At 45.4% G+C, this 19,193-nt stretch overlaps 1 protein-coding gene across 8 annotated transcripts in view; it reads right to left on the bottom strand.

Moving 5' to 3' along the window:
- Window positions 1-1,586: 1,586 nt before the first annotated feature.
- The window catches only part of DOCK7 (dedicator of cytokinesis 7), a 96,719-nt gene continuing 79,112 nt past the window's right edge, over window positions 1,587-19,193 (bottom strand). For 3 of the 8 annotated variants that reach the window (XM_030226406.2, XM_030226408.2, XM_030226411.2), the window contains 14 exons: window positions 18,521-18,673; window positions 17,888-18,046; window positions 17,530-17,630; window positions 16,565-16,757; window positions 15,948-16,091; window positions 15,046-15,177; window positions 14,450-14,464; window positions 9,206-9,331; window positions 8,280-8,369; window positions 7,241-7,477; window positions 5,383-5,526; window positions 4,494-4,600; window positions 3,377-3,544; window positions 1,587-2,126 (listed from right to left, as the gene is read on the bottom strand). In XM_030226406.2, the coding sequence (XP_030082266.1) occupies window positions 2,084-2,126; window positions 3,377-3,544; window positions 4,494-4,600; window positions 5,383-5,526; window positions 7,241-7,477; window positions 8,280-8,369; window positions 9,206-9,331; window positions 14,450-14,464; window positions 15,046-15,177; window positions 15,948-16,091; window positions 16,565-16,757; window positions 17,530-17,630; window positions 17,888-18,046; window positions 18,521-18,673 (1,812 nt within the window). In that variant the 3' untranslated portion in view covers window positions 1,587-2,083. The other 5 variants (XM_030226407.2, XM_030226410.2, XM_030226412.2 and 2 more) reach the window with 3 other exon arrangements.

Raw genomic sequence — 19,193 nt, 5'->3', positions numbered from 1 at the left:
AATAATTTCAGAGTCTAAACCAAGAACAAGCTACATTACAAAAATATCAGTAATCTTACCTTGCAAGGGCAGCCCAATCCCTTTACAGAATGCAATGTTTTAGGCTTTGCTGAATTTCAGCCTGCAAATGAAAGTTTATTTTTCCACACCTGGTGCAAGACTTTATCCTTTTTCACTCAACTGCAGCATCAGGAATGTTCCAAGGAAACAAAATACCATTATTTACACCAAAATAGGATGGCAGGAAGACCCAGCTGCCTTCCATCATCCCAGCACAGCCTGGGACGAGATTCTTTGTGGCAGCTGAAGAGAAAACAGTCTCAGCTGGAAGATGCTGAATGAAAACCCCTCCTCTGGCACAGGGAGAGGGATTGGGGGTGGATTTTTGGGATATTCACTCAAGCACCACTTGCCACCCCCCTGAAGTTGTTGTAATTCCTGTCCTGGAGCAGGACTGCTGTAAATTCAAGTTTCATCCTTTCATGGCTCCTGGGATTTGTTTGCACTGTGTAAATATTTTTAATGCCTCTTCCTGTAAATCTCCCAAAGCCCTTCCCTCCTTCCTTAATACTTTCCATTCTGAGATTCCCTGACTCCTGTAGCACCTCCAAGGCCTTGTCAGCTCCCCTGAGCTTTGCAAGAGCCTTGGAATATCCATGAAAAGGTTGGAGTTTTCCTTCTGCAGGGAACTCCATGCAGGTGTGACACAGAACCAATTCAGGATTATTCTGTTCCAGGGAACCTTGCAGAGCCTGGCACACAAAGCATCCCCACTGTGCAGCTGTTGGGATAACACAGCATGGGAGAAGTCTCCAGTAACCCAAAAATAAAGTATCAAGAAAGGAAAAAAAAGACCCTCCCCACCCTAAACTTCAGTGCTGCTGCAGAAGGGGGCACTTCATGTATAAACCCATTTTTCCTTCTATATATAATAGATAAAGAGGATGTTTAGAAAATTCAGGTTTTGTGTGTATATCTGATTTTTATGCATACTTAGGTATTTACGGAGATTAACAAAGTCCCTTTTCCAGGGAACTTTGTTCACCACAGAGAGGAAAAATAATAAGGACAAGATTTAGGAGTTGTGGACTCAGCTCCAAATCTGATGTTTCCTCAAAGTGCAGTGTCAGACCCCAAAATATCTGCTGTAAAACACCTTTCTTCACATAAACAGCAATGCAAAGAATGCTTTCTACCCTTTTAAACTGTGATACCATTTAGGTTCTTTTGCCCTGTGAAATTAGGCTGTAATTAAAAAATTACATCAAATGAGTTTAGTTGCATGGACACTGCTAATCCCAGGGGTGAGGAGATGCTGGGACCTCCCAGCTGGTGGAGATGTCCATGAACACACACAAGTGAAGCTGAAACTTCCCCTGCTGGACTGAAGGAGGTGAAGGGGGACCAAGCTGTGCCTCCATCTGCTGCTGGCTACAGGTGGAATTATTATATATTTTTTTTTGTTTGCAGCAAAAGAACAGGGATAATAAACAATCAACACTCTGTTAATTAATGTTACCATGACTTACCTTGCTCTGAACCTTTTCCCCAAGGATGCTGAGCCCTGAAGTCCAATGCACAGGGAATTAAAGTGTAAACATTCACATATTTAATAGTACCATCAAAATAACCATCAGCATCATCACTACATTAAAAACTTCCAAAATGCATTTGCGTATGGTCCTAATATAAATTAAATATAGGAACTAAAAGTAAAATAAATTTAACATTAGGTAATGCTATAAATAAAAGTAAATGCGTTTAGTGTACCTTTGAGTCATAAAAATGCCTTAAAAAACAGGGAAGTTTACAGCTCATCACCAATACTCTGGATACCACTGCCATGATGGTTTTTTTTCTTTTCAAACATTGAGAAGTCTACATTTGACAATTCAGAATGATTTTTTGGCCACTGAACACTTTGATGGAGGAAGAGGTGTGTGGGATGTCCAGGATGAAGTCCAAGTTTTATTTCACAATAAAACTTCTTTGATTCCCAGCGCTGATAACAAGGCTCTTTTTCTTTTCAAAACCTTAACTTTTAAGTGCTTTTTTTTTTTTTTTTTTTTGGTTTTTAACTCGTTTAGATTTCCATTTTGCGAAGGCTCATCCTGCTGAAGGAGTCTCTGAGGGAGAGAAAATACAATGATGAGCTCAGATTTTCCATGGTGAAATAAGAAGCCTCACCAGATGAATGACTCTGAATTGATTTCCAGTATTTCCTAGAGCTGGTTACAACAAAAATTAAATCCACTGGCATTAAAACTCGTTGCTTTTCCAAGGAATTGGGTTTGGGTTTATATCTGGGATCATCCAGAACACTGACAGAAAGTTTAATTCCTGTGTACACACCTGCACAACTGAAACCTTATTTAAATCTTTCAAACACATCCCTGAAGTGGAATTTGCCAGAAATACTTGGAGTTGGACTCAGTGATCCTTGTGGGATCCTTCCAACTCAGGATATTCTATGATTTTCAGGGTATTTTATGTCATACCTGTATCAGGCTCCCTGCACAGGAAGATCAGATAATAATTACCACACCAAAAGCATTTGTAGGGTGCCTGGCTGGGTGGGGAGGGAAACTCTGGTGGTCCCATCATGCCAGCCAGGAAAATAATTTGCCAGGGAACAGGTGGGACACAGAGCTGGGGAGCTCCCAGCATCCCAAAGCTGGGCAGGGAGGGAAGGGACCTTCCAGCAGCACTCCCAGCCAGAAACCCCCGAGTTCAGCTCCAGGAACATCCAGCCCTGCTCTGCTGCCAGGGATCTCCACAGGACTCACAGGTTCCTGCTGGGAAGCACTCCTGGCCCTATTCTGGGAGCCACAGCCTGGCTGGAAAGTGGCTGTAGCCCAAATCCATGACCTGCACAGGGAGGTTTTGGTCACCCCAAACGTGGAATTTTTCCAGACCAGGTTGGAGCAGCCTGCTCTGGCAGAAGGTGCCAACCCAAAGCCTTCTGTGATCCTGTGATTCCCACTGGGATTTTTATGTCCTGTCTCACACAAACCCAATCTCCAGCTTCCTGGTCTTCCAGCACCAACAATTTTCCCCCCTGGAGCATCTGATCCAATTTTCATTGGGAATAAAGTCCTGCCATGCTGAGGGTGGTTTTGCATCTAAAAGGAATGGGATGCAGGATGGCAACAAACAAAAAACCGACTGTCCTAGCTGAGGAACAAAAGGAACACTGCAAACACCACCTGCCACAGCTGCTGGGAAGGGAATGAGCTCTCAAGAGGGACAGAAGGGAACGGGGACGAGCTCAGCCAGGAGAGCCAGGACCGAAAACAAACGGATGGTGCAGGATCCCGGGAAGCTCAGAGCCCTCAGTTTCACACCCTGTGCCCCAAGAGGAACCCCAAATATGCACCTGTGGCACGTGACAGGCAGCACTGCCTTGTAGAGCTGTGGGATCTTCCTGTTGATCAGGGGCTGCAGAGCCTCCTTGAGCCGGTGGTAGTTGCGCTCCAGCTCCCGCTGATATTCCTTCTGGTCTGGCCCGATCAGGCTCTTGTTCTTCCTCAGGGCATCCTCACACCTGCAACACAAACCCTCTGAGAGCTGGCCACGCAGAAAGAGCCCCTTGCTACAGGCTTCTTCATCCAACTGGACAAAAACAGCAACTCTGTCCCTCTGGGATCACAGGGAAAACCCTTTGTCTTGTCTTTGGGTCATCAGGGCTCAGCTGAACCACCTGGTGTCCAGGGGACAAGGAGAGGATGTGACATCTCCAATTTCCAGGGTGACAACTCCTTTTTTATTGTCATTTACCCTCCAGTTACATTGATCATCTCTGAAGAGAAATGAAAAGCTGATTTCCACTGAGCCACTTCCAGGCCCAGAGGATTTAAAGATGGATAGAATCAGGAGAGATTAACAAATAGCAGCCTGGGATATTCATCAAGAACTCTTCTGCTTGCAAAGATGTAATTTAAATAAAGGATAGGAAAACAACTGTATCAGCAAAGCCATTTATTTCACAAGGGAAAACTATGCTTCCACTGGATCTATTCGCTTTTATATTTCAATTATTTTGGTGGTTTTTAAAATTTCCTGGTGCTGTAAAAGATGCTGGACTGAGCCTGCAGTTTTCATGACTCAAGGAAAGCAGAGCAGCCAGCACATTTCTCCAGGGAATTGTGCCAGCATCCCTCCACTCTGCTTGGAGAAATTCACTTCAGAAGGAAATTTCACCTCCTGGCCAGTCCAGCAGTTCCTCCTGCCCATGCCAGGCTGGGAGCTCTGGCCTGTTGTGATTTCTGGGACACTTCACAGCTGAGCTGGGATCAATTCCTCCCTGCTAGCAAGGGCCACGAAGCCAGGGAGCAGCAGCACCAACAGGGAAGGGCTGGGCAGGTGAGGAAGGAGCTGCACATGGAACTGGGCAGGTGGAGGGACAGCAGGACAGCCCTGGGTCACTGCAATGGCCCTGCCTGGGGTGGCAGCAGCCTCTGCACCTGGCAGTGCCCTGGGAACCCTTTCCATACCTTTTGGTGAAGTCCTTGAAGCAGAGGCGGAGTTTGTTGTGGTGTCTGAAGAGCTTTGGATCGTTGGGGATTTCAGACAAGAAAACTTGTGCAACTTCTAATGGTCCCTTTAGGAGAAGAAGGGGCACAGTGAGCTTCTGGGAACTGTCAAATCCAATCACTGGAGAAAGTTCAGCCACATAGAAAACATCCACAAACACAACATTTCCTTACACAAAGCATCCTGAAGAGCTGCAGCTGGGAAATCTGGTGTTAATCACCAACCTCAGTGACAACTGAGCCGCCTTTAGGCCTTGCTTTGTTTTATTTAAAACTCTGCTTTTGGAAAACAGTGTGAGAAACTGCACAGATTCTCCATTTGTTTTCCTTTATAAGGACTCCTGACAAAGTTTGCTCAACTCACAACTGAGGCAAAGTTTAAACAATGCAGATGGAAGCCAGGGAGTGTTTGCCAGCACCACAAACTCAACCCAGCACTCAGAACTCCAGCTGACTTTTTTCCAGCTTATGCACTGTGCTTTACTCAGGCTCCTTCAGCTTTTCCTCAGTTTTTCTCCACTGCTTTCCATTTTGTTGAAAATCCACAGCAGGACACAATCCTGCAGAGTCTGGCTAACAAAGGGGAAGCTCAGGGAAGAGGAGCAGGCAGAAACAACTGCAATGCCCGGAAGGAGCAGTAACTGAGGGAGGGATGTTTCTTCCCAGCCTCTTTCCACATTTTCAAGACTCTTACTCAAATAGCAAAACCCCTGGGAACAGCTGGCCTAGACCTACCCTAAGTGACCTCAAACACATCCCACAGACTGAACAGGGCAAAAATTCCAGGGGGACTGAGAAACAAGGCCAAGGCTGTGCAATGGCAGAGCCCAGCTGGGACAGTGATCCTCACCTGATTCACTGTGGTACCTACTGATCCCTGCAGCACCATCTGCAGCATCTTGGGGTCTGCAGGGTCTTGGTGGGTGGCAAAAGCCAATTCCTGGGTTTTCTTCTGCATGTCCTCGATGGCCACCTCGATGGGGGTCAAAATGATCTGAGCAAGGAGCCAGAAGAGGATTTTTGTTATGGCTGAGCTTAGCAACCAGGCACAGACCTTCAGCAACAGCCAGGCCATAGTGGGGTGGTGGGGGAACCCTGTTTTCTGAGAATCTTAGACTTTCTGTGCTGACAGCTACTGACCCCCAAGAGACCCCATTTGACCTAAAACCATAAAAAAAGCTTCCAAATTAAATAATAAAACTAAAATATATAATTACTAAATATAAAATTTAGTATTAATTACTAAATACAAATTAACTAAATATATAATTTAGATAAAAGTATATACTATCACATAATAAAAAGCTTTAAATTTAAAATATAATAATAGATATAAAACAATATATATATTTATATATATAAATATATAAAATAAAAACTAATCCTTCTTCACCTTCTTATAAATATTATATAATTAAATTAAATAAGATAAATATTATATAAGTAAATTAAATTATAATTTAAACATTATATAATTAAATTAAAAATCCACATTACAAACTACAAATAATTATTACATTAAAATAAAAGTAATTTAAATATAATTTCTTAATTAACAATTTATCCTTAAAAAACCATATTCAAAAATATAACTCCATTTTTAATTTATTAAAATATTATAAAACTCACAATTTATAAAGCTATAATATAAATTAAAAACTAATAAACATCTACATCCAAACAAAAAATAACATCTCACACATTTAATCCCAACCTTAACAAACAAACAAAAAAAAAACCTCCACAGGGTGGCACCACTAAGGGGTGGAGGACACCAACAGGACCTCAGAAATGCATCATCCTGGTTCAGGGACATCAAGAACAGGTTTGATTTTTAGCTGTGTTTCTGGGCACCCCAGAGCTGTCTGAGATGTTTCTGAGTGCCACTCGTGTCCCTTTGGGTCACTGCTCACAGCGTCCCAGTGACCACATCTGATCCTGCCCACCCTTGGAAAATTAGCAAAGCTCCATTACCACAGAATGATGGAATGGTTGGGTGGGAAGGGCCCTTAGAGCTCATCCCCTTCCACCCCACCATGGGCAGGACACCTTCCCTAGACCAGGCTGCTCCAGGACCAAGCCAGCCCAGCCTGCAGGGCTCTCCAAGCACCCCTCCATGTATCAGGTGTTGAGCTGGTGGGGCAGACACATCCCTGAATGAGCTGGGCTCAGCTTGGGTCGAATGGCAACGGGGAGAAATCCATAGGAGCTCCTAAGCTGTCATGGACATATTTCATGAAAAATTTTTTTGTTAAGATCTTTTCTCCTGAGAAGCTGAGAAGCTTCAACTTCTCCATGTTTTGCTGCTTTAGAATGTGATTTAAAAATTGTTTACCCAGCATGTGAAATGTTTACTTGATGACCAATGACAGCCACCTGTGTTGAAGCTGTAAGCAGTACAAGATTTCATTACCATTCCATCCCTTTCTATTCCTTGCTAGCCTTCTGATGAAATCTTTTCTTCTAGTCTTTTAGTATAGTTATAGTAATCATTTTCGTTTAATATAATATATATGATAAAATAATAAATCAACCTTCTGAAACATGGAGTCAAGATTCTCATCTCCTCCCTCATCCTGGGACACCACCACACTTGGTGATGCCGAGTGAAGAACATTCCCACACCAAGCTCCTGAGGCAAGCTGGAATGGAGCTGAGGGAGCCTCCTGCACCACCAGGCCCCGTTCCCCACCCCGCTCCGGCCTCACCTCCTCCTTGTGGATGACGTTGATCCTGGTTTTGATGTAGGGGAAGGCGTGGGAGGTGGTGAGGATGGTCTTGCGCTTGAACTGCTCGTGCAGGTCGCCGTGGGCGCGGCCGTCCAGCGTGAAGGGCGTGCAGTACATGAAGCGCCGCAGGTTGTAGTTCTTGTCAAAGTAGGTGATCCTGTCCTTCATCTCGTACGTGTCAAAGTAGGGCTCCACGTAGGTGATCTGGATGTAGGCCTGCAGCAGGGAATGTGCTCCTCAGCTGTGCTGGCCCAGCTGGAGCTGTGTCCTCCCAACACCACCACTGCACAAACTAGGACTGGGCTTTGCCTTCAAAAATCCCGCTCACGCCGGAGGGACCCAGGGGCTGCTGCCAGTTTGTGGGCTGGGTGAAGCACAGCTCGCTGTCCTTCCCTTCTCGTGCCTTTCACATCATGGAATCATGCAATACTTTGTGTGGGAGGGAGCTTAAAGCCCATCCAGCCCACCCCTACCACTGGCAGGGGCACCTTCCCCTAAACCAGGTGGCTCCAACACTCCCAGGGATCTAGGGGCAGCCACAGCTTCTCTGGGCACCCTGTGCCAGGGCCTCACCACCTCACAATGAATTTCTCCCCAATATCCAATCTAAACTCTTTCTTGCCCTGCCCTGAGCCACAGTCCTGTTTCCCAGGCCTGCTCCTGCTCTTTCTGCTACTCTTAAAGGATGTGGTACAAAGGTGACGAAAGGCTGCAGCTGCACAAAAGCCAGGGAATGGCACAGCCCCTCCTTCCTTGCATCCAGCAGAGCAAGGCCAGCACAGCCTCTGCCCTTTCACCTCCTCCCTTCCTACCCACCACTACCAGGGCAGGGAAGGGAATGGCCAATCCTGCATCCCTTGCTGGACTTATTTTCCCAAATTCTCCTGCCAAGCAGCCACAAGATGCTCAGTACATGGATTTTGTTGCCCACGTGGTGAAATCAAGGGCAGAATTTGTCCCGTTGCATTTTCACCCATTCAGGACCTGCTCTACTTTACACCTGCACTTGTGCCCTTACCTTGTTGGGATCAAGTTTACATTTGTCCACAGGGTTTGAGTCCTTGATCACCTCCAGCACATCTTCCCCAAACCTTTCTCCATAAAACCCCTACAACCAAAGAGAAAGGAAAAAACATCAAATGCAGCCCTGATGGGGGCTGGGGGCAAAGGCACATTCAGGGCAGGTGAAGCTCCACATGCCTTTGACAGAATGTGAGGAGAATCCCAACAGTCACATTCCAGGGGCAATGGGAAAAAACAAGCCCTGATAAGCAGGAAAGACTTCCAACAGTGCCTGGTTCTGAATGAGGCATTTGGGCTTGTTCTGTGTCTGTGTGCAATTAAAACGGGTCAGTTTGGGATCCACTGGTGTTGGAAATGATAGAATGTTTAAATTTCACTTAATGATTTTAATTAACATTTAAATTACCTGTTTTAATCATAACCTATATATGTATAATAATTAGAAAATACTGTGATATTCCTAAATTACTCTCAGCCAGCATTTAAGAACACTCATAACCTACTTTTGTGGGAGCACAGCCTGGGAAAATTAATGGAGCTTTAAGTTTTGTTAAACCAACTCTGCTGTGCTTCAGTGAACAAAGGCTGGGAGAGAGAGATGGACTGTTGAGGTTGGACATCTGGAATGCAGAATTTATGGACCACAAGGACATCTTGGAGAAACCAGAAGATAAAGAAGAGACTAACAAAGACTCAGTCTATGCCTTGGAGAACCCTACTGGAGGAGAAAGATAATGGGAACACCACAAATTTTCAGGGACAGCCTCTGATCAGGGAATTCCTCTCCTCCCACAGAGGTGGCACCAGCAGGAGGGCAGGGGACACCAGCCCCAGCTCTCAGACACCCAAACTGCTTTTCTGAGGGGCTGTTCCTGAGAAACAACTGATGGGAAGCAGTTAAACTTCCAGTGAAACTCTCACCTCCAGCCGATGGGAGATCTCGGCCAACTTGGTTATTGCAGGCTCCTTGTAAACAAACTCTTGCTCATCCAGGTCTCCAAACTTAGTTCCATAAAAACCAACTCGGAAGTAGGTGCCAAACATCCTCTTTCCATCCTAGGGATGGAGAAACAAGAGGTTATTTCAGGATGGAGACACGCACACCCCCAAGCACGGCTGCAGGCAGGCTCCTGAATTTATGCAAAAAATTGAAGGAAATTAAAAAACAAGGGAAAAAAAATTAGAAAGAAAGAAGGAAAAGAAAAAAAAACACACCTGGAACTCAGCATGGATGCATTTAGCAGCAAACACTACAATGGAATTATAAACTAACATGGAATTCTATGGATCAGTTACGACCATTAGCCCAACCCTGCAATGACTACTCCCAACCCAGGAGGAGCCTGGAGGTGCCATCATGGAATTATGGAATGGTTTGGGTTGGGAGGGACCTCAAAGCCCATCCAGTGTCACCCCTGCCATGGGCAGGAACATCTCCCACTGTCCCAGGGTGCCAAGCTCTGTCCAACCTGGCCTGGGACACCTCCAGGGAGCCAGGGGCAGCCACAGCTGCTCTGGGAACTGGAGACTCCCCACCCTCCCAGGGAACAATTCCATCCCAATATCCCACCTAAATCCATTCTCTTTCAGCTTAAGAAGCATCAGATGTCTCTGAGAGGCAGCCACTGGCAAATCCCTTTGTTGGGATCATTATCTGAGGCTCTCCAAAGCCTGTGGAGAGACTCTGCAGGGGTCAGACACCCCTGGAATCACCCCAAATCCACCCTCCAGGAATTGCAGGGTTGGGCCCAAGTCAATGTCCAGTTCACTCACACACACACACAAGTGCTTCTGAACCAGCATTCCAGCTGGGAGGTGTTACACTCTCTAGGAACGGCCTAGGAGAGAGGGCCAAAGTCACTCCTGGTGAAAGCAGATGCAATCCTGTGCCATGTACCTGCTTCCAGGGGAGCCAGTGGTGAATTTGGCCCCGAAACGCAACAAAAGGAGAGAAACAAGAAAGATTTTTTGCTGGAAAGGCAACGAAGAAAATCTGATTAAAAGAGAGAAAGAGAGAGAGAGAGAGAGAGAAGAAAAATGCTTTAAAAATTAAACACACCTTGCTTGTGTTAAAGAACTCACGCTGCATGCACAAACCAGGGATGCCTTTCAGCAAGAAACTCCAAAATGTTCACCTTTACTCTCGTGACCAAGTGGGATACAGTAAAGGACACTCAGTGTCCCTGAGCTGGGTTAGGTTTTGGCTTCAAACAGCCCTTACAGGTGTCCTGACTGCCAGGTTTTATTTTAATATTTTGCTATGGCAAAACTGATCTCTTGTGGTGATGGTGAACATGATCTATGGAAGGCAAAGAGGATAAATAAGCCAAACTAAAGTAAATAAACCCTTCAGGCAAACTCCAGACTGCAAAAAACCACTGGCATGGCCACTGCCTTCTCCTGGCTGGAGGAAACTCTGGGGCATCCCCCTGGAGGTGCCTGAGGGCCAAAACCTTCCACTTCAGAGCTGAGCTCTGCCCTCCTGAAGGCACCTGGGGTGAGTAGCAGCCCTTGTCCCAAAAAAGCAACACCTGGCTGTGCCCAGGCTCCCTGGACCCTGCTCTAGAGCCTGTCCCTATGGGAATCCTCCTGCAGAGAGAGGCTCTTCTCCAGCCCCACTGAAATCCCCAGGGTTTTCAGCACACCACAGGATCCCAGCAGCCCTTCCAGGTGGGAACTCCAGCTGCAGAGCTGCTGCTGCTTTAGTGGATGTTGCCATTTCCCTTTGTCCAGAGCCCATCCCTCTGGACCCATGCAGGACTGAGCTACTGAACCCTTTTTTCCTCATCATTACCTTTTCAAAGCCACAGTTTTGGATAACACTATCCACACTAAAATCCCTGAACACTCAGCATTTCCAGCTTCCATCTCACTGTCACAGACAGAAGGCTCTGACTCCAGGGCTCCTTTCTCAAAGTCTTTCCCAAGGCAGCACCCGGGGGAAGGTGGGGCTGGAACCTGATCTCTTTAAGGTCCTTTCCAACCCAAACCACTCCATGACTCTGTGTCTGCCTGGGGGGAGCTGCCACATGGATCAGCTCCCCAGAGCCAAAGTTTGTGGGATCCTGCCCCAACCCTGGCACTGGGTGGTTGAGGACACACTGATTTCTAATTCATGAACTTTTTCCTCCCTCCTGGGCCAGGGCTTTCCAGGGTGGGAAGCATTTGCAGAACCAGATCTCTACAAGTGAGTTTTTGCCATGGACACCTGCCCAGGCAGCTCCTTTTTACAGGCAGGGTAAAAATGATAAGGGAGGAAGAGAATGCTGTCTGTTGATCAGCATAGATCCCTGAGGAGTCCTGCTGGCATTTACTAAATGCATATAATATCAGTTTTGGGGCATTGGGGAGCTCCAGGGCAGTCTGGTGAGATTCCTGTCCCTGTGTGAGGTCAGCTCCCAGCTCATCCCCATGCTGCTCTGGCTCTCCCTGGTAAATCCAGATGCTGAAAAGGGATCCCAGATGCTTAAAGGGATCCCAGAGGAAGCAAAAAGGAGCACTGTCAGCCCCTGATGCAACTCATGCTGGGAATGTGTGCCTGGAGGCAAGAGAATGGGAGCAAATCCCTTTGGGGGAAACACTTCCAGACCACTCCAGGTCTGCCAGGGATATTCAGGAGCTGCCACTTCCCTGGGATCAGCTCCATGCCTGGCATTAGGGATAGGGGATAGCTCTGTACTGGCATCTCAAACTCAGCCAACACCAAACCACTTCCCAGCCACAGCAGGGAAAACTGAACAAATCATTAAATGTTCTGTGGTCTTGTTTCTGGCAAGAGCTAAAAATGCAGATATGAGGGAGGAATTATTAAAAGCATCCTATCTCCTATTATTTTATCCAAAAAATAATAGGATTTTGGGAGGAGAAGAGAATGAAGGTGAACACTGAATAGCCATCACACAACTGGCAGAGCAGGTAACAGCCACCATGACTTATGAAGGTTCATGATTTGTTATTATGCATGGTAAATACCTTTCAAATTGCTGGGAATAAAGTTTTGGGGTTATCTCTTGCACGCACACAAAAAGCTTTGCCAACAAGATTTGGGGGGAAAAAAATATAAATCAGATGCAAGAGGGATCATTGCTTCCTCCACCAGGACAGCAGCAGCTGCCTGAAGGGTGCAGGAACAAAAGCAACTCCTTCAAAATGCAGAAACCAACCCATCTTTACCAAACTCAGTACTGTTATTTTCCTGCTCAATTTTAACCAAGGCCCTTTGCAGTGTTGCCAACTACTCCAAGTCTTCCAATACTGATTTTTTGGGAAAGAATCAGCTCCTGGAGCCCTGTTATCCACTGGCAACCTCCACATGCACAGCTTAAAAAGAGTTTTTAAATACTTGTGGCACAGCATGAAAAGATTTTTTCTTAATTTTCCTAACTAGAAAGCAAACAAATAGAATGAATTCAACATTTATTCCATGAATAAGCACACAAAGCCCATCAGTTGATGTGTTTAAAGGAAGCTCAGGAATGCTCTGGTGCCAGACCCAGGACACTGCAATGCTTGTAGTTGGCAACACCACATTCCTTGTGCCATGATGGGGGTGCTGCTGTTGGCATAGCTCTTTGCTAAAATGAAATTGGGGGTTCCACAGTGTAAAACAAAACAAAAAAACCAAACCAAAAACAAAAAGGGAAGGTGGGGGAAAAGGGGCAGAGAAAGGGGAAAAAAAATTCCACAAGTAGGAACTTACCACAACAGACAATAGTAAGAGTGGGGAGGAGGGTCAGCAACCAGGGCGATAGAGGAGAAAACAGAAAGTATTTAATTAGGGAAATTCCATAAAACAAACAAGCAGCAAATTGGCAGCAAATAAATTTTAAAATTAAAAAAAAAAGGGGGGGGGCAGCATCCATTAAAATATTTAAAATAAGGGGAAGGGGAAAAAAAGGGCAAAACATGCAACAAACCTGAAAGCTACAAAGCACAAAGGTCAGAAAAAGTGTGGCAATGAAGGAGCACAATGACAGACGAGAGCTGAACCCACGGTGTCTTTTACCATGCAGTAAAACATGACCAAGTGGTGTTAGAATCATAACCAATGGCAGGAGTCTCTCCAGGGGTCGATTTAGGGGCAGAATAATAAAACAGATGCTCACAGGCCTTGTTGGCTTGAACACATTTACATCATTTCCACACCTAGCACAGGTTCTCCTGGGCTGTGTCTGCCTGGACCTTCCATGGGGACAAGGGGATGACTTCCAGGGCCAGCCCTGAAGTGTCAGAGTTTATTTTAAGCTGCAAAAAATTTCCATTTTTTGCCAGGCTGGAATTGAAACTGACATTCAGACATCACCAGCCTCAATTATGTCCCACAACACCAAAGGTTTTTTTGTCTCAGCCTCGGTTCAGTAAATGTGTGGTGGAAACCTGGAGGGAGGTGGCCCAAAATGAGCTGCCTGATCCATAGAAAAGCAAAAATAAACTGGAAAGATGAAGCCTAAACAAAGAACATCATATTCACAGAGCTTTTTAGTGCTTTCTGAGACTTCTCTATGCTCATGCACCCACTGTGCCAACTGGACTAGGGCTGGAGTCAAAGTGGCCCTGCAGATCATTTGATTGCTTTGTCCATTTTTAACCCAAAAGCGTGGTTCTCGTGTGTTGCAGAACTGTGAGCACACAGCCTCCTCAAAAACCCAGGCAGCAAAATTGGCCCCAGTTAACACAACTGAGCCCTTTTACTGCCAGATAAACCCCTATGTAAATTGACTGAGAACAGAAGGAAGCAGTTTCTCCTCTGAGATCAAAGGTGCACCTGCAGCAAACCAGGTTTGTGATTGGAACCTCTGAGCACTGGTGCTTAAATCGACCCCTGTGGGTGGGGTGAAAATATGGTATGGAGGGATGATTTTCTGTGTCAATGCTGATGGAAAGAAATATAAACAAATTATAAAAACAAACTAGTGATGATACAGTGGCTCATTCACCAAAGAACCTCATTAGTGGAACACGTCAGCATCCATGCACTACCTACAGCTGCTTATGAAGAAATTCCTACTACAACCATGGTTTATTGGGATGTCTTTGGTTAATGAATTGTTTTAAACAGCAGACAGCAACAGAAACACCCACAACTAGCACATGTGGGCAAGCGTTGGCGTGAGTCATCTGGAAACTCAATTAGTGTTCTTTGCTAACTAAGATGGAGTTACCTACCTCCCAGCCAGTACTCTGTGTGATAAAAAGTAAAAAGGGCATGTCACAGAAACCAAAAAAAGAAGTTTCAAAGGCCAAAACATGACCAGCAATAAGCCTGCAATGGTTTCAATGGTTCTAAGTCATCATGCATCCAAAGCAGCCTCCTCTGGCCCAGCACAGCCAGGCCCTCACAGCCCTTAATTAAGCTGGCGGCTTTTGCACCATCCAAGTTTGGAAAGGTTCCTTCAATTCTTTAACCACCACATGAACAAACAAATAAACCCCCCAGCATTTCTGGATGTTGCCTACCAGGCTAAAGGCAAGGTACAGTGGGTTTTCCCAGCATGCAAAGCACAGTTTAAAAGAACATCTGAAAGGGTAAACTGGAATTTTTAAGTCTTGGATAGTCCTGAAGTTACAATAAATCTTGGTTTGTGATGTTCCCTCGTATTAAATTCCAGGAAAAAAAACCTGCTAATGATCCTTGTATTTACTGTGGATCATCATTTGACAATTCTCCTGGAACCTGAGAATAATGGTTTTTCATTTTCCTTGCACTGAGCATTTGAAGTTTCTTCACAATTCACCCTGTAGCTGAAAATTCAAACCATTACCTGGTGAACTATCTTGCTGAATGCTTCCTGCAGTTTACCATGAATAGTAGACAACTTCTTGGCATCTCTGTTGGCTTCATGAATAGGAATAAGGACTTTGTAAACCTCATTAACTGCTTCATACATGCCAGCCTACAAAAATAAGGCCCATCAGATTGCTCCATCAATTCAACAGCCAGAATTACACACACAGCATTTAAATTTAATTTAAAACTGCAAAATGAAAAGGTGGCTGAGACTCCACTGTGGGATAATCACATCATTTCTTGAAATGCACCCACAGATAAATGGAATAAAATCCTCAGTTACCCCTGAAATGAAGAGCCTGGTGCATTACACCTTGCTGTCAGTAATTAAGATCATTAACATAACAATCCTGGGATATTTTGGATGGACACAGGCACAAGAGCAAAACAAGCTAAACAGGATTCTAACCAAACCTATGAGCATTAAATAGGGAAAAGCTGAGGAGCACATTTCAGCTTTTTCTGTTCAGTGCATCTTCAGCCTGTGTGACCTCTGCATCCACTTCTGGCACCCCAGAAGAGACGGACTTGGGAAGATCCCCAGGATCTCTCTCCTGGAGTGGGTCCAGCCCATCATGGGCAGTCACAGAGGGGCTCAGCAGGAACTCCAGGTTTTTGCTCTGGATTTTTTGCTGCTTGTGCTTAAGCCCAGTGAATGACACTTCATGTTGTGTCTTGGGAATTAATTCACTCCTTTTCCTTGGTTTAGTCCAGAGGGCAAACCAAGCTGTGTCAAACAATTAAAACTCCAATTGTTCTGTGCAAATTAAGCATTTACAATAAAATTATACACTCAGAGAGAAAACATTCTCCTTCCTACTGCCCAGCAGTGTGAGGTTGCTTGAGAAGGGAGGTAAAGAAATGAAAGTCTTCTACCATGGAGAAAGATGCTGCAGCCTGTTCCAGCAACCCCACCAGACCAGCTTCTGTAAAATACTTCCCAGAACAGATTCCTTCTTCATCTGGGGACACAACATCATCAGAAACTGCTGACTCTTCCAAAACATTGGAAGATATGTTCTGGGGAGATACAAGAGATAAAAATACATTTACTCAATTCAAACAACACTCAACACTTTCAATACTTTGGAGGGCAGTTGATTTGCAGTCAAATCCTGGAATTTCTGTAGAGATGGCTTTCTATTTTTGTAGAATATATATAAAATATAGTTTTCTATTTTTGTGGAGTATATACATAAAATATGGGTTTCTATTTTTATAGAGTATGTATGTAAAATATTGCCATTTTTGTAGTGCATATAAAAATATCTATTTTTGTCGTGTATATCTGTAAAATATTGCTATTTTTGCAGTGTATGTATAAAATACATCTATTTTTGAAGAGCATCTGTTTGAAATACACATTTCTGTTCGCACAGAGAGCAGCATCTCATTCATGCAACAAACAGTGAGCACGGTTTGAGGCAGCACATGGAAACACTTTGTATCTCAGCAGCAAATCCCAGAAACTCTTTAGAGAGGATGATACCCACCTGGAATGTCACACAGCCCACAGGGAGGTATTTCCTGTCCTCCAGCATGCTCAGGTACTCTGCCACCAGGGCTGCAGAGTGCACCAGGCACTGGGCAGACTCAGCGTGGTTGCTCCTCTCGGAATGTTTCCCTGCCATGTTCTGCAGCCACGTCAGCCGCAGGTCAGGAGAATTCTGGTAGCCCTTGGCAATCCTAAAGGGAGACAAAACCTCTGTGCTTCCATGCCCTTTCCTTCTGAACCAGCACAGCCCTTCAGCATGGCTTCTTCACACTGTATTTAGTCACTTCTGCTTAAACACCAACCCCCCTTGGTGCTGTCTGGAAATCTCTGAGACAAGAAGCTGTTGAGATGGGAAGTCACCCTGAATTACAGATTTTTGAGCCAGTCAGTGGTGGGTGAGCAGTGGGTGATGCTGAAGCTCCTGACCAAAGCCCATGTTTCACCTGAGACTGGTGGCAATCCAAAGGTGTGGCACAATCAGAGCACACCTGCCTGGTTTCCTACAACAAAACCTCTGCTGACCACTAAGAAGCCCTCAGGGCCATTTGTGCAGACAGCACCATGAAATTTGGCACTTGGGAGCTTAATTTGGCTCTGGAATATCTTTTGCATATGGACACCACTGTATGTACCACCAAAAAGCCTTTTGGGCAAGCAAGTGCTGGAAACCCCCCAAGTTTTCCCTGAAGTAAGCAGGGAGAGTTTCCCTACTCAGGTGGAAGATGAGATTTCCAGGGATGGCTGGGGAATGAAAACTACTTTTATCCAAGATAAGCTGCCCAAATGCTAAACAAAACCTCTCAGCACCACAGTCAAACACAACAGACAGGCACATATTGGTCTGTGAGCAGTGAGACCCAAACTGCTCCACAGTCAAGTCCTGTAAGTGCCCAAATGTGCAGCATCTGAGCCCAAACCCTCGTGGAGCACTGACATCTCCTGTCCCTACAGTGCCAACTCTACCTGTACATCAGGTCAATCAGCATTTCTGGATCTTCCTGGTGCTCCTTCATTTTAACTGTGTCTGACAGGATCATATGGAGGTTGAACACTAAATCCTGGACCTGTGAAAAATTAGCTGTTGTAAAGAACTGGCAATGGAATTGAGCTACACATTGTTATGTGAGGAACACAGTCCCTCTGAATTTTGCATCTTGTCAGAACTAATCAAAGACCTGAGTTTTATGTGATTAGATGATTAAAAAAACCAAAACCCAAACCCTTTCCAGGGAATGCCTGCAAATTCCAGTTCTAGATGGAGGTTTAGGCACAGCCTGGTAATCAATTACATATTGCTTGTCTTATGGTTTATGTCTTTTACCTGGTCAGGAAATGTTGTCTCCCTAAGTTCCAGATCCTCTTCAGCATATGTCAGAATAGTCTTGAGGGAACGCCGCAGAAATTCTTCATTGAAGTTCTGTGATGTCCCCACCAGGGATGAGAGGGACATGGTCACCTGCATCTTCACTCTGGCAAAGTTCTGCAATATAGATGTTATTATAGGATTTCACCAGCCTGGAGACAGTGTAATAACAATGCTTTGGTCATGGCACCCTGCTCCTGACCTGATATAAAAAAGAAAACTGAAGTTTTGCAAGAAAGGCTATCTCAGAGCAATGATTAGAATAAACCTGGTGCAGCCAAACATCAAAATCTCATGATTCTTTAGTTCCAGGTAATCTCCTGCAAAAATGTTAATGCTGTCTGTTTGCACACGGTCTCCTCTCACACACCCTGAACAGGAGGACTCTCTTATGAAACATCCTTGATCCCAGTTGGTTTTGGTTTGATCAAGCCTTAAAAACTGGAATCCCATCATTATCTTTGCTGTCAATCCCCCCACAGCTCCTGGCCCAGAACCAGGGTGCCCCCCAGTTCTGTGGGGGCCTGCAGCCAGAGCCAGCAGCCCCAGCCCTGCTATCTGCAATAACCCAGTGAGAGCAGCAGGACTCACGTTCCCAATCTCGAAGTTCTGCCTCATGAGGAGGTACAGGGAGGCACTGGCGTGGGACCTGATGGGGCCAATGCTGCTGCTGCAGTGCCTCAGGAGCCTCAGGCACAGGTCTGCACACTGCTCTGTCTCCTCCTCAAACAGCAGCTCAGGGAACTGGAAAACAGCAGGGGAGGAAATCGGTGCTGGAACAGGCAGGAATGTTTGCCTCAGACAAACAGGCAGCAGTGAGGGCGCAACACAATGAGAGGGAGCCCAAGTCCTCTCTTTTGAGGGGAATGATGCTCATTTCAATCACTTTACAGTAAGGCAAAACTGGCAGCACTGGAAGGCAACTCATTTTACCTTCCCCTCCAACTTGCTCCCACATCTACACCCTCCCACTGATTTACATCACTCCCAAAATCTCAGGCTTAAAACTTTGAGCTCCTCCCCGCACACCTACAGAAACTGGGAAACAAATCCATTTAAAGTGAGATTTGTTCAGCTAAAACCCCACCTGTGCCTTGAGCTCCCCACTTCCCACTCAGCAGCAGGAACTCACATCCCATCCATGGTGTATGAGCTGCACTTTTTGGTGCAGCCAAGCCCAAAATGCAGAAATGCAGGTACTGCCCATGAAACCCAGGCCAGGCTACACTGCCTGAAAATTAAAACTGCCCAAAATAATAATTGC

The sequence above is a fragment of the Serinus canaria genome, chromosome 8 (assembly GCF_022539315.1).
Source record: "Serinus canaria isolate serCan28SL12 chromosome 8, serCan2020, whole genome shotgun sequence".
Classification (NCBI taxonomy): domain Eukaryota; kingdom Metazoa; phylum Chordata; class Aves; order Passeriformes; family Fringillidae; genus Serinus; species Serinus canaria.
This window is presented reverse-complemented; position numbering and strand designations above follow the sequence as displayed.